Source organism: Larus michahellis, chromosome 18 (genome assembly GCF_964199755.1).
Source record: "Larus michahellis chromosome 18, bLarMic1.1, whole genome shotgun sequence".
Taxonomy (NCBI): domain Eukaryota; kingdom Metazoa; phylum Chordata; class Aves; order Charadriiformes; family Laridae; genus Larus; species Larus michahellis.
Window position 1 is genome coordinate 7,898,940 of NC_133913.1, and position 15,474 is coordinate 7,914,413.

The following is a 15,474-nucleotide window of genomic DNA, read 5'->3' on the forward strand; positions in this document are numbered from 1 at the left end:
CTCGCAGGTCCCTGTCTTGCGGTCCTTCAACCTGGGAGGCATGAGGAGAGAGGCTGTCAGTGAAGACTGAGGCAAAAAAGTTGAGTTGAGTCTTAACTTCGACATTCCACAGCATCACTTAGAAGAGGCCCAACTAAGAAGTTCCCACTGTATGTCCTCATTACTATAACTGCTATCAGTTGTACTACAGTAAGAATCACCCAAATTAATGATACGTGGACTTTGATAAAAAAAACCTGAGTAAAGCACAGCGGTGATGGGATCAGAACTGACCTCAGCAGCTGGAGCCCAGCAACTTCTTTGAGATCTACATCTTCATCCCCTGGACCGTCGGCATGAGCTGCAGCAGGTGCACCAGCCTCAAGCTCTGAAAATACAGCATGCAACATTCCAGCACCACACACTATCCCACCTGCCCTGAGAGACTGTTCCAAGAGATGGAGCCCAAAGCCATGGATGAAATGCACTCAATGGACACTTTAGAGGGATGGCCCATGGACTAAGGGCATTACATCTGTATGAATATATATGTATGTGTGTATATATACACATAAGACAGGGGAAAGTAGTAGGTGTTCCATCCCATGTGAGTCATGCTTAGTCTGTAGCTGGCTGGGGAAGGGAATAGGAAGTCACCAGTCGGAGCGGGCTGGGGCGTCCTGGGTCCATTTGGTGAGCGGTGCTACTGTAATCGTGTTTCTACATTCATCTGTCCATGTTATTGTTGTTGTTTTCTTGTTCCCTTTGCTGTTCTGTTAAACTGCCTTGGTCTCAACCCACAAGTTTTGCCTTTTTCTTCTGATTCTTCCCTGTGGTAGGGGGGGAGTTTGAGAGAGCAGCCATATGGTTAGTTCTTTGTTGCCCTCTGAGGCTAAACAGCAACATGGCTTAAATTCCAGAAGCAGTCCAGTGACGAGTGGTGTCCCTCAGGGGTCCATATTCAGTCCAGTACTGCCTAATGTCTCCATCAATGACATAGACAGTGGGATTGAGTGCAGCCTCAGGGTATCTGCGGATGACACCAAGCTCAGTGGTGTGGTTGACATGCCTGAGGGATGGGATGCCATCCAGAAGGACCTGGACAAGCTCAAGAAGTGGTCCCATGTGTACCTCATGAGGTTCAAGAAGGCCAAGTGTAAGGTCCTGCACCTGGGTTGGGGCAACCCCTGGTATCAGTCGAGGCTGGGGGATGAAGGGATTGAGAGCAGTGCTGCAGAGAAGGACTTGTGGGTACTGGTGTGCTCGCAGCCCAGAAATCCAACTGTATCCTGGGTGGCATCAAAAGAAGCGTGTGCAGCAGGTCAAGGGAAGTGATTGTGCCCCTCTTCTCTGCTCTGCTGAGATCCCACCTGGAGTTCTGCATCCAGCTCTGGAGTCCTCAGCACAGGAAAGACATGGACATGGCTGGAGCAGCTCCAGAGGAGGGTCACAAAAATGATCAAAGGGGTGGAACACCTCTCCTGTGAGGACAGGCTGAGAGAGTTGGGGTTGCTCAGCCTGGAGAAGAGAAAACTCTGGGGACACCTTATTGCAGCCTTTCCATATAGAAAGGGAGCTTATAGGAAGATGGGGAGAGAGGGTTTAGTAGGGTCTGTAGTGATAGGACTAGGGGTAATGGCTTTAAACTAAATGAATAGATAGAAGGAAGAAATGTTTTAGGATGAGGATAAGGACACACAGGAATGGGTTTCCCTGAGAGGCTGTAGATGTCCCATCCCTGGAAATATCATCAGGGACTGGACAGGGCTCTGAGCAACCTGATCTAGATGAAGATGCCCCTGCACATTGGAGGGGAGTTTGGACATGGTGACCTTTAAACTTCCCTTCCAACCCAAGTGATGCTATGATTCTCAAGTTCTATGTTTCTATACATTGATGGGATGAATCTCCCCCCACTCCAAGCCTTCTCTTCTCCAGGGTCAACAGTCCCAGCTCTCTCAGCCTTTCCTCATCTAAGAGGTGCTCCAGACCCATAATCATCTCCGTCACCCTTCACAGGCCTCTCCCCAGTATATCCAGCTCTTTATTGTACTCCGCTTCCAGGAAGAGAAGCTAGTACTCCAGGAGTGACCCCAGCAGTGCTGAGTACAGGGGAAGGATCACCTCCCTGAGCTGCTGCAAACACTCCTCCTGGTGCAGCCCTCGACACCATTATCCCTCTTTGAAACAAGGGCCCATTTCTGGCTCATGGTCACGTTGTCCACCAGAACCATTGGGGTCCTTCTCTGAGCATGTGCTTCCCTGGTGGGCAGCCCCCAGCCTGGCCTGGTGCAGGGAGTTGTTCCTGCCCAGGTGCAGGACTTGGCTCTTGCCCGTGTTGAGCTGCAGGGGGTTCCTGTCAGCCCACTTCTCCAGCCTGTCGAGGTCCCTGTGGATGGCAGCACAGCCCTCTGCGTGTCTGGTCTCCGCGGGCAGGGGCTGGGAGTGAGGCCAGGGCGGGCTGGGGGTGCGGGGCACGGGGAGGGTCCTGCGAGGGGACGCTGCGGGCCGACGGCCCGTCCCTGCCGCTGGGGCCGGCCCCGGCTGCGAGCGGCCGAGGCGCCAACGCCCTTGCGCAGGGCTCGGCAGGGCGACGAGGCGGGAGAGCGGCGGAGCCGCGCTGGCAGCCCCAGGCCAGGAGCCTCGGTGTGCCGGGGCGCCGCGCTCCTCCTGGCCCTGCCCTCGCGGCCCTGCCCGCGCCCGCCCTTCTCCTGCCCCAAAGGGGCCGCGGCAGCGGGGGCTGGGCCGGGGCGGGGGTGCTGGCGGCGGGCGGCGGCATGGGCGCTGCCCCGGCGAGGGGCCCAGCCGGCGGGGCGGGCAGGAGCGGGTTCGAGCGCGGCTCCTGCTCGGCGCCTGTGCGGCTCCCGCCGGGCCCTCGGTCGCCGTCCGTCCCCGTCGCGGCAAGGCATCGATGGCGGCCGGACTGGGGCCGTGGCTCCTGGCCTTGGCCTTGGGGCCCGCAGGTGAGAGCCGGGCGTGGAGATCGGCGAGGCCGGGCCCGGTCCCGGGGCTGCGGCTGCTCCTGCGCCGGGCGCGCTGTCGGCTTGGGCGGGGAAGCGGGAAGCGTGGAGCGGGTGGGATGGGCGGGCGAGGGAGAGGCCGAGGCTGGGGGCGGGGGAGGCTTTGGGGCGGCGGGTCGGGCCGCAGTGTGGGAGCGGGCGCGGCTGAGCCCCGAGGGGGGCAGGCGGGGCATTGCCCCGGGCGGGGGGCTTTGCCGGGAGAGGCGGGTGGCGGCTGTGGCTGTGCCGGGGCCGGGGGCGCCGGGGGAACGTCGTGGGGCCGTGGTGGCGCGCTGCCCGGCTGCCTGCGCTCTCCGTCCGCAGGGGTGTGTGCGCAGCTGAGGCTGGTGGAGGCCGGCGGAGGGCTGCGAGCTCCCGGGGACTCCGTGCACCTCACCTGCCGCGGATCCGGCTTCACCTTCGGGAGTTCTGCAGTTCGGTGGTACCGTCAGGCAGTCAGTGGAAGACCCGAGTGGGTGTCTTTCGTCAGCTACTGGGGTAGAAAGAAGTATGGTGTAGCGGTGGAGGGACGAGCCACAGTGTCCCGGGACAGTTTCTGGTCCAAGTCCTCTCTGTCCCTGAGTGCCCTGCAGCCCCAGGACTCTGCCCGCTACTTCTGTGCCGTTGACACGGAGACAGGAAATCCGTCTGAGCTTTAGCAGAAACCTACTGATGCCTAGCCCAGGGCACACATTCTGTAGAGCAGGTGAGTGCGGGGTCAGCTCCGGACTCTTCCAATGAGAGAGGGGCCATCACTGTGCACTGTAGGTAGACCTGTCCTTTTACAAGAGCTCCTTTCGCAGTACTGCCAGTTTCCATCTCCTGAGTTCCAAATGCAATGTTTTATTCTCTGGAGGTGTTTCACTGTGTTTGTGACCCAACCAGCCTGGCCACTCTGCCAGCTTGTAGCCCCTCTCTGCCTTCCCTTGGTCCCCTTCTTCCATGGGGCATCCAGGACATTCCCTTGGGCTTCAGCAACAGCAATGTCTCAAGGGCCATTTCCTTGTGCCAGTGAGAGCAGAGCAGTGGGGGAACAGCTCTGCTTTTGTTTCAGGTGCATTTGCGGGTGATGAGATCCGAGCAACGAGGCCTGCAGTGTGGTGGCGAGCAGGGAATACTGGGACCTTGCAATGCACTTAGAGCTCCAACGCCTCCTATCTTTACGTGGCCTGGTATCGGCAGCGTCCCAGTGGACCCCTGCAGTACTTGCTGCAGAGGAAGGGGCGAGGAGGCTCCTACAGCCACACAGCCCCTTTTGCCCGCCAGAGGTTTTCCTGCCAGGCTGACAAGAGCTCTGGGACCCTGATGATCACGGGACTGGAGCCGGGGGACAGTGCACTCTATTACTGCACCCTGCAGGGACCACAGTGAGAGACACTTGGGGTGTGCCTGAACATCATCAGCTTCCTCCCCTCCTGCTCTCTCCTCCTGCATGTTCACGGGGGTCACAGCCCATCTCAGGGTTGAGTCAGTGAGTGGGTGGTGCCTGGGGTCAGAGAGGTGGGTGTCTCATGGTGGCTGGGTGCTGTCAGTGGTCCAGAGATGTGGGAAATCTTTGAAGAGCAGATGAGTGGGTGGAGAGGATTTGGGGAGAGGTGAGCGGGAGCTGCTCTGCCTTTGTGGTATTACGTGTGCGTGAGGTCATTGCCTTTCCTAGCTAAATGGATAAGGGTGGTGGAGGAATATGATGTTCCACAAAGAACTTGGCGTGCTTTTAAAAGCCTGATTTTCACAGAAGGGTTGAGGTTAGAAGGGCCCTTCAGAAGTCAAAGCAGGGGCACCTGGAGCCAGTTCCTAAGGCCTATGTCCAGACAGCTTTTGAATATCTCCAAGCATGGAGACTCCATAAGGTGCCTGGGTAACCTGTGCCTGCACTCACTCATTTTCAATTGGAAAAAGTGTTTTCTGATGTTCAGAGGTACCCACCTGTTTTTTTGTTTGTGCTCATTGGCCCTTGTCCTGTCTGTGTGAACCACTGAGAAAAGTCTGGCGCAGCCTTCTTTGTACCACCTGTTTAGGTATTTCTGTACATTTATGAGCACCTCTACAAGACTTCATTTCTGCAGGGCAAGCTGTTCCACCTCTCACAGCCTTTTTACTTCTTCATCCTTGTCTCCTGGGGTTGCAGGTGCCCTTTCTCAGGTGGAGACAGAGGCCTCTGGCCCCGTGGTAGGGAAGGTCTCAGAGTCTCTCACGCTTACCTGCCGCATCTCTGGTGTACCCATCACCGACAGCAGTTATGCTTGGGACTGGATCCGTCAGACTCCTGACAGAGACCTGCAGCACATAGCGTTGCTGTATCCTTTCACGGGACATCAGCATGTTGCTTCATCCTTCCAAAGAGGAGTCACCAGCTCTGCAGACCCCTCCAGGAACCAGCTGTCGCTGGAAGTGCTGTCGCTGGAAGTGCTGTCGCCATCAGCTGCAGACACGGCCACGTATTTCTGCAGACACGGCCACGTATTTCTGCAGCACGAGAGCTGAAAAAGGGCCCAGTGCTTGAAACACCGTCAGTGGCAGTCCAGAACTGGAAGGAGGGGTTTTAAATCCAGCCACATCTGTTGTGCTTGATGAAGAACAAGAAGGCTGCAAGAAGGCTTCTCAAGACTAGTCTGAGCTGGCTTTTCCCAGAAACAGGCTGCATCAGCAGCAGCAGAGTCAACAAGCGCACATAAAAACCATGAACGTGATGTTGTTAAACTTCCTTCCCTCCTCCCTTTCTCCCTTTCTCCCTTCTCTTTCTCTCTCCCCAAGGCAGAAAGGATTGTTTTCAGAAAAAGTGAGCACTGAAGAAGTAAACCTTGAACATGAAAAGCGAGAATTAAATTAAGTTTTGGGACCCAATATTGTTCAGGGAGCCCCAGAGTAGTGCATCGCAAGGAGCGGAGCAGCAGAGCATCTTTTTCTGTGGACATAATGAATAGAATCTTTGTTGTGTTATAGGTGTTTCCTCTTTAGGGGATCAAAGCAGCCATTGCCAGGGAAGAGGCAGCTAGAGAAGTGCCAGCACGAGGGAATGAGGGAGGAGTAGTGTGCTGGGCCAGAGCCAAGGGAGCGGAGGGGCTGCACATCTGCCTAGGAGTGACCTGTCCACAAAGTGGAGCTGGGCTCAGGGGCTCCCATCTGAGAGGAGAAGCTCAGCAGCACCAAGGGGCAGGGGGCCATGGGGAAGACAACCTGCCATGCCCACAGTCAGCTCAAAAATCCTGGCAAGACCCTGCTGTCCTTCCTCAGAGGAAGGTTGGGTATGGCCCGAAATCAACACATCACCTTTTGCACAACAGAGATTTTACTGCCAAACAGGTGCTCTGGTATTGCACCCTGCAGGGTGAGAGACACCCAGGTGTGCACCAACAGCTTCAGCTTCTTCTGCCCCTCCGGTCTCCCCTTTTCTCCTTCTGTGGAGCTGTGCAGGCCACTTGCAGCCTGACCAGTGACCCAACTTGAACTTCTCATCCATCCCTGTAGAGCGCAATGGGAACAGCCCTTCTCCTCTTCTAGCTGTGAGTTAGGCACCTTTGTCAGGCCTGGCTGCTCTGCAGTGTGGGAACAGGCAGGGAATCTACCTGGTACACGCCCATCCTTGGGCCCAATGCTTTGCCCTTGCACTGGGGCTCTGCTCATGGGGCACTGCAACCCATCTTGCAAAGACCAGGTTGAAGATGGCAGCATAGGGTCCAAGCCCCACTTGCATGTGAGATGTCATTTTCCCTCCTGTGCGCATTCTGAGCAGTATCCGGGGCAGGAGAGGGGGATCCTCCCCATCACAGCTCTACAAAGACAAAGGGATTTGTCTTCCATGGTGCAAAACCTTTCTGCTTTGGATGGGAAAAATCAGAAAAAGCTCCTTGTCTGACAGGGAGGGAGGGAAAGGTGGTGTCTCTCTCCTCATAAGCACTGATTCCTGGTACCAGCTTGATTCCTCTACCCATCTTTGTCAGTTGGGTTGAAAGAGAACAAATTTAGTCCAGTGCTATCCCAGTGTCCCCACCAGCAATGCCATGACCTTTTCTGAATCTTGGAGCGATCATGGCTTGTTCTTCCTCACTGCAGCAGTCACTGGCCAGGTGGCCTTGGAGCAACACATTGGGGAACTGGCCGTGCGAGAGGGAGATGGAATCACCTTCCAGTGCAGCATGCGCGGAGGCAGTATGAGCAAGTACTACATGTCCTGGTACCGGCTGGGGCCACGTGGCTCTCTGGAATGGGTGTACTGGGGAGGTGATGCCTATGGAGAAGGTTTCCAGGGTCGCGTTAAGGGATCAGTGGAGAGCTCCCAGAACAGATTCACCCTGCAGATCCAGGCAGCAAAGCAAGGGGATGAAGCAGTGTATTACTGTGGTGCCAGGCTCAACCTGGAGCAGCTCTGCAGCAGCGTGGAGCCAAAACCCAACTGATAGGAAGTACAGACTTCTCAGCATTTCTTTCTAGCAGCTGCTAACCAGATATTGGTGTCACGCATTGACAGGTGCAGGAATAAAACCTTGGGCATGCTTGCAGTCAAAAGCGGTGAAGGGAAGAGTGGCTGAAGGGCTGAGACCATTTATGATGCAGGAGGATCTACTGTGGGAACTCTAGAGACTTTATAGCGAAGTGCTGGTCATTGCATATTGCCTGTGCTGCTGTCCAGCATGGCCCCGTTTTTCCTCTGTGTCTTGGTTGTAGAGCTGTGGGATCATGGAGATGCAGTGTGGTAGCTTACAGGAGTACCATAGTTTATGGGGCCAGGTTGTTTCAGTAAGACAGAGAGGGCAGCTCAGCGTGGGTGACATTGTGGTAGGTGGCTACTAAGGATCATTTGCTCAGGAAAAAAGAAGTAGACAAGGTGTGGTAGGCTGACCTCACGTAGCTACCAAGGGCCCACCTACAGCTAACCTGTTGGTTCTTCCACCATGGCCAAAATGGACAGGGGGAAAAAAATGCAATGAAAGGCTTATGGTTCGAGATAAGGACAGGGAGAAGCCTGCAGGAGGCTTCTCAGGCTGCAGGAAGCAGCTGGTCAACCTGTCAAATGGGGATGCATGTTGTTCCTCATCCTTCCAAAGCCAGGTTCTGGGTTTGCGTTCGTGCTTGTACAACCTCTTCACATGTATGTACCTGTATCTGCAACTTTACAGAACAAGACACCAGAAGATCTAACACCATAAATACAGCAGACACCACTAATACAGACAGCATAACCATGCTGAATAGCTCTCCCGACTTCTCAGTGTGATGCTTTTTTACCTGCCCATATTACATTTGTATCACTTGCATATTTCTGTCTTGTGTTCCAGCTTTAAAAGTTGTAGCCAAAAGAGCGAAGCGAGTTTTCCTCAATACTCCTGTAAAAAGCTGTTTCTGGAAGTCATCAGGAGAGAAGCTGTGAAAGGCAGGATGCTCGCTGCAATACTGCTTGCTTAGAAGAATGAACGCTACCTGAGACTCTGAGCTTTTAGCTCAGGGTCGATGTGACCTGAAGACCCAACCTAAGCCAGCACTTCCCGGCTCAGAACACCCCATGCTGACAAGAAAAGAAGATTTCCCCTTCCATGAAACCAGGCATACAAATATGGCCAGCAGTGCAATCAACCAGAATCCAGGATAAAGCCCCCCACCTGCACGGGACATGGGTTTAGCAGAATGATGTTTCCTACCTCACTGACCATAGGTCTGTACCACCTGCACGGGAGAAGCATGTACTGATCCAGCGTAGGATAAGTACATACCGATCATGCGAGCAACAGTCACTGGTCAGCCACACACGTAGACTCTGCTTTTCTCTGTATCAGGGAGTGCACAGCTATGCGCATAGCTCAAACAGAAAAGAATTTCCTTGATAATTCTATGTTAAGCATCCTGCCTCCCTCCTTGGGTGGCAAAGAACTGACTTCACATAGCAAAGTCTGAGTTTTCGTTCTCCCCTTTGCCCTGGCACATTTCACCTGCAAAGATGTGAATGGGCCTGTGAGTGTTTCACAGAATGACAGGAAGGTTGAATTTGACAGGCACCTCAGAAGGTCATCTGGTCCAAGCCCCCTGCTCAAGCAGGGCCACCTAGAGCCAGTTGCCCAGGACCATCTCCAGACAGCTTGGGAATACCTCCATACATGGAGACCCGACAACCGCTCTGGGCAACCTGTGTCTGTGCTCGCTCACCCTCACAGTGAAAAAGTGTTTCCTGATGTTCAGGAGGATCCACCTGTATCTCAATTTGTGCACGTTGCCTCTTGACCTGTGACTGAGCACCACTGGAAAGAGCCTGGCCCCATCTTCTTTGAAGCCTCCTTCAGGCATCAAGATTGGAGGCAGCCTGGGCTGCAGTGATCATACACTGGTGGAGTTTGCAGGCATGGGCAATATGGGACGGGCGAAGAGCAAGTCAGGACCCTGAATTTTAGGAAAGCAAACTCCAGCTGTTCAAGGAGTTAGTCAAGGGCACCCCCAGGGAAGCTGCCCTCAGGGACAAGGGAGCAGAACAGAGATGGCAGATCTTGAAGGACACTTTCCATAGAGCTCAAGAGCTCTCCATCTCCATTTGTAAGAAATCAGTATAGGAAGGCAAGAGGCCAGCATAGCTGAGTGAAGACCTGTTGGTGAAACTGAAGGGCAAGAAGGAAATGCAAAGGCAGTGGAAGCAGGGACAGGTATCCTGGGAAGAGCACAGACATCTTCAACAACAGGCGAGAATTCTCAAGCGGGTAGATAAGGTGTCCCTGAGTCCATCACAGACCTCTGTTATCTAAGTACAAGTGTTTTTCTTGTAAGAGCCTGAGACTGAATAACAAATAGTGTGATATATGTATTTTCCAATACCCCAGGTGCGAGTCACTTGAGCGTCTTTACAATCTGCCTCGCCAGTCTTCCGTTGCTTTCCCACAGATGGTCACATCAAGAGAGTAGTGGGCCAATGGCTCAATATCCAGATGGAGTCCAGTGACGAGTGGCGTCCCACGGGGGTCCATATTGAGTTCCGTACTGCTTAATGTCTTAACAGAAGACATAGACAGAGGGATTGAGTGCACCATATCTGTGGATGACACCAAGCTGAGTGGTGTGGTTGATATGCCACATATCCATCCATCAAATCCATGCTTTGTCAATTTAGAGATCAGGATGTTGTGTGGGACAGCGTCGAACGCTTTGCATAAGTCCAGGTAGATGACGTCAATTGCTCTCCCTATATCTACCAATGCTGTAGCAACATCATAGAAGGCCACCAAATTTGTCAGGCACGATTTGCCTTTGGTGAAACCATGTTGGCTGTCACCAATCACCTCCTTATTATCCATGTGCCTTAGCAGAGCTTCCAGGAGGATCTGCTCCATGATCTTGCCAGGCACAGAGGTGAGACCGACCAGTCTGTAGTTCCCTGGGTCTTCCTTCATTAGGATGAAGTTCTTTACAATGAGGGTGGTGAGACACTGGCCCAGGTTGCCCAGAGAGGTGGTGGAGGCCCCATCCCTGGAGACATTCAAGGCCAGGCTTGATGAGGCTCTGAGCAACCTGATCTAGTTGAAGATGTCCCTGCTTAGTGCAGGGGGGTTGGACTAGGTGACCTTTAAAGGTCCCTTCCAACCCAACAGATTCTATGATTCTATAACCAGGCAGCATCCCTATACTCTTCCCAGCACATCTGATCCTGCTAGAACTGCCTGTGCAGTTCCTTCTGGCCTTTAGTTTGACCAGCAGGTCCCAGCTCAGCCATGCTGGTCTCTTCCCTTTCTTGCTTGATTTCCTATACCTGGGGATCGAGAGCTCTTGTGCTCTATGGAAAGCATCCTTGAAGATCCGCCAGCTCTGTTCTGCCCCCTTGTCCCTGAGGACCGTTTCCCAGGGCGTCCTCTTGACTAACTCCTTGAAGAGCTGGAGGTTTGCTTTCCTAAAATTCAGGGTCCTGACTACGCTCCTCGTCTGGCACGTACCCCTCAGGACCGTGAACTCCCACCGGTGCGTGGTCACTGCAGCCCAGGCTGCCTCCAATCTTGACATCCCCAATGAGCTCACTGGCATTGGTGACTATGAGGTCCAGTATGGCATCCCCTCGGGTAGGGCTGTCTGTTTCCTGTCTTAGGAAGTTATTGTCAAGGCACTCCAGGAGCCTCCTGGATCATCTACAGCTCGCTGTGTTACTTTTCCAGCAGATGTTGGGGTTGTTGAAATCCCCCAGCAGGATGAGAGCCTTCGAACACAATGCCTCCTGCAGCTGGAAGAAGAAGGCTTCATCAGTAGGTTCCCCTTGATCAGGAGGCCTGTAGTAGACACCAACTAAAAGGTTCCCCTTGTTGCCTCGGTCTCTAATTCCTACCCATAAGCTTTCAACTTCCCCTTGGCTGTTCTTTAGGGACATCTCTTCACACTCTATCCCTTCATTAACATAGAGGGCAACACCTCCGCCCCTCCTTCCTCGCCTGCCCCTTCTGAACAGCCTGTAGCCATCGATAGTCACAGGATTCGTCCCACCAGGTTTCAGTAATGGTGATTCTGTCATAGCTTTCCAGCAGCACGGTAGCTTCCAACTCCTCCTGTTTCTTGCCCATGCTGCCAGCATTCGTGTAGAGGCACTTCAGCCGGGCTGTTGGCTCTGACGCCTTCTTAGAGGAGCACCCCTTGGGGTGTTTCACGCGTGTTTACCTGTTGACTCGGACTACCTCAGGAGCCCCTGGCTCGTCTCTGTAAGACTTTGGTTGTGATGTAGCATCCCCAGCATGCCTCGGGGAAACCGGTCAAAGGTCCTTACTATGCGCCCCGTCCCTCTAACCCTGATGTATTATCCCACAGCTTGTCACAGACAAGCCTAATATCATCCCCCTCCCCCTTCACATCTAGTTTAAAGCCCTGTTGATCAGCCCCACAATCTCTTGGGCAGAAAGATTGAGAAAGGTGTTTCCCATCTGACACCAATAAGCCCGGTGCCATGTAGGCCATCCCATTATCAAAAAACCCAAAATTGTGGTGGCAACACCAGCCACGGAGCCATGTGTTAATGGACTGGATGCACCTGTTCCTTCCAGTGTCACTGCCTGCAACTGGAAGGAGTGAGGAGAAAAGCACCTGTGCCCCAGACTCCCTTACCAACCTTCCCAAGGCCCTGAAGTCCCCCTTGATTGCTCTTGGTCTACGAGTCGCAGCTTCATCTCCACCTACATGGAAAATCAGTAACGGGTAGTAGTCCGAGGACTGTATCAAACTAGGGACTTTCCTAGTTATGTCCTTAACCCAGGCTCCAGGAAGACAGCAGACATCCCTGTGAGGAGGGTCTGCCCGGCATACTGGACCCTCTATTCCCTCAGGAGAGAGGCGCAAGTGACTATAACCCTCCTTTCCTTCCTTGTGGATGTGGTGATGATACAAGCGGTACACCTTGCTGACAACATATAAAGACATTTTAATAGGTAAAGTGAAGCTGCATGCGCAAGGGAAGAAAAATCAGGAATTCATTTCCTACTTCCTGTGGGCTGGCAGGTGTTTAGGCCTTTCCAAGAAAGCAGGGCTTCCTCACACATAATGGTCCCCCGGGAGGACAACGGCATAAATCCCAGTGTCTCCCCTGTGCTTTCCTCTTTGCCCCACCTTTTCTTGTCGATCATGATGCCACATGGCAGGGAATTATCATCTTGCTCAAGCGTGACTAGCCCCTTGTGAACCCTGGTGACATTCTTGTCCTTCAAGTTCCTGGAAACGGTTTCCAGGCCCAGTTGCTCCATCACTTTCCCAGGGCTCAGGGTGGTAGAGGAGAGAGAGCTGTTTCATGAACATCCCAAGAAAGGTGGAAGGAAGTTGTAAAATCTTACATCTCTTCTGATGCTGGGAACCCCATGCTGATGCTGCATCAGGTGAGCCACAATTCATGGCACATTGCATGGCACATTGCACCGATCCCCCACCCTCGTGATGTTTGCCACTATTGTAGCCTTCAGAGACTGTGCATAAATCTCGTAGAAGTGTTGTAGGGGGAAAGCATGCTGCTTCACTTGAAAAGAAAGGCAAAGCTCTCCCAATGACATCATTGTTGCTGCCAGGTGGTGGTTGACTCCAGGCTCTTCCATTATGATTAGCCGGCTGAGTTCTTCCTTGCTGTGGGTTAACCCTGTCAGGCAGCTAAGCCCCACAAGCAGATCAATCACTAGTTCTTCAGCAGGATGGGAATGAGAATTGGAAGGACAAAGGTGAAAAACCTATGGGTTCATAATCATATAATCATGGAATGTGTTGGGTTGGAAGGGACATTTAAAGGTCACCTAGTCCAACCCCCCTGCACTAAGCAGGGACATCTTTAACTAGATCAGGTTGCTCAGAGCCTCATCAAGCCTGGCCTTGAATGTCTCCAGGGATGGGTCTTCCACCACCTTTCTGGGCAACCTGTTCCAGTGTCTCACCACCCTCATTGTAAAGAACTTCTTCCTAATGTCCAATCTAAACCCATCCTGCTCTAGATTAAAACCATTTCCCCTCGTCCTATCGCTACATGCCTTCGCAAACAGCCCCTCCCCAGCTTTCCTGTATGCCCCCTTCAGGTACTGGAGGGCTGCTATAAGGTCTCCCTGGAGCCTTCTCTTCTCCAGGCTGAACAACCCCAACTCTCTCAGCCTGTCTTCATAGGAGAGGGGCTCCAGCCCTTTGACCATCTTCGTGGCCATCCTCTGGACCTGCTCCAACAGGGCCATGTCATTCTCGTGCTGAGGACGCCAGAGCTGGACGCAGTACTCCAGGTGGGGTCTCAGGACAGCAGAGTAGAGGGGGAGAATCACCTCTCTTGATCTGCTGGCCATGCTTCTTTTGATGCAGCCCAGGATGTGATTGGCCTTCTGGGCTGCAAGCACACATTGTTGGCTCATGCCCAGCTTTTAATCCACCAGTACCCCCAAGTCCTTTTCTGCAGGGCTGCTCTCTATCACGTCATCCCCCAGCCTGTATTGATAACCAGAATTGTCCCGACCCAAGTGCAAGACCTTGCACTTGGCCTTGTTGAACTTCATAAGGTTTGCTCAGGCCCACCTCTCTAGCTCATCCAGGTCCCTCTGGATGACATCCTGTCCCTCTGGCCTGTCAACCGCAACACTCAGCTTGGTGTCAATGGCAAATTTGCTGAGGGTGCACTTGATCCCACTGTCTAAATCATTGATGAAGATATCCAACAGCACTGGTCCCAATACGGATCCCTGAGGGACACCACTTGTCACCCCTCTCCATCTGGACATCGAGCCATTGACCACCACCCTCTGGATGCGACCATCCAGCCAGTTCCTTATCCACCAAACAGTCCACCCATCAAATCCATATCTCTCCAACTCAGAGAGAAGAATGTTGTGGGGGACCATGTCAAAGGCCTTGCAGAAGTCCAGAGAGATGGTATCTGTAGCTCTTCCCTTGTCCACTGATGCAGTCCCTCCATTGTAGAAAGCCACCAGGTTGGTCAGACAGCACTTGCCCCTGGTGAAGCCGTTCTGGCTGTCTCGAATCACCTCCCTGTCCTCCATATGCCTTAGCATAGCTTCTAGGAGGATCTGTTCCATGATCTTCCCAGGCACGGAGGTGAGACTGACAGGGCGGTAGTTCCCAGGGTGCTCCTTTCTACCCTTTTTAACAATGTGTGCAATGTTTCCCTTTTTCCAGTCACCAGGGACTTCACCTGACTGCCACGACTTTTCAAATGTCATGGAGAATGGCTTGGCAACTACATCAGCCAGTCCCCTCAGGACTCTGGGATGCATCTCATCAGGTCCCATAGACTTGTATATGTTCAGGTTCCTCAGGTGGTCACAAACCTTGTCTTCACTTACAGTGGGAGGTCCTGTGTCTCACAGGTCCCCGTCTTGCGGTCCTTCATCCTGGGAGGCATGAGGAGAGAGGCTGTCAGTGAAGACTGAGGCAAAAATATTGTTCAGAACCTCAGCCTTCTCCTCATCTGTTGTTACCAGTTTGCCATTCTTGATCATCAGGGAGGGTACACTTTCTTTGACCCTCCTTTTCTGTTTGACATACCTGTAGAAGCCCTTCTTGTTATTCTTAGCATCCCTTGCTAAGTTCAGCTCCAGCCGCGCAAAACCAAACAACCCAGAACAAGAGAAAGCGTTCAGACATGTGTGAGCCAGACGAGACCAAGGGGAAAATACTGAAATCTCAGACCTTTTGTAAGATGCCTCTTCAATCCTCCCTCAATGTCTGTGGGGACTCTAAAAGTCAAAACATCTCATGCAGATTGGAAGGCCCATTTTATCCTTCCTGGTTCCTTTTTCACGACAAATTCACTACCTCGGAGTTTATTTCTCTCCCTTTGACTTCCAGAAATGACTTCTTGTGTGGCAACTTGAAAAGCGGGTGCACCAGCCACAAGCTCCGAAAATACAGCATGCAACAGTGCAGCACCACACACCATCCCACCTGCCCTGAGAGACTGTTCTAACAGATGGAGCCCAAAGTCATAGATTAAATGAACTCAACGGACATTTTAGAGGGATGGTCCATGGACTAAGGGCATTACATCTGTATGAGTATATATGTATGTGTATATATA

The 15,474-nt window shown here is 53.0% G+C and overlaps 1 protein-coding gene and 1 gene segment (V, D, J or C); both read left to right on the forward strand.

The window, feature by feature from the left end:
* Nucleotides 1-15,474, forward strand: part of LOC141732867 (M1-specific T cell receptor alpha chain-like) — a 341,791-nt gene that overhangs the window by 181,790 nt on the left and 144,527 nt on the right. The gene's annotated exons all lie outside the window — the stretch shown is intronic.
* Nucleotides 2,891-3,637, forward strand: LOC141732917 (Ig heavy chain V region 914-like). The segment is given in 2 exon segments: nucleotides 2,891-2,942; nucleotides 3,303-3,637. Coding segments are annotated over 2 exon segments (387 nt in total).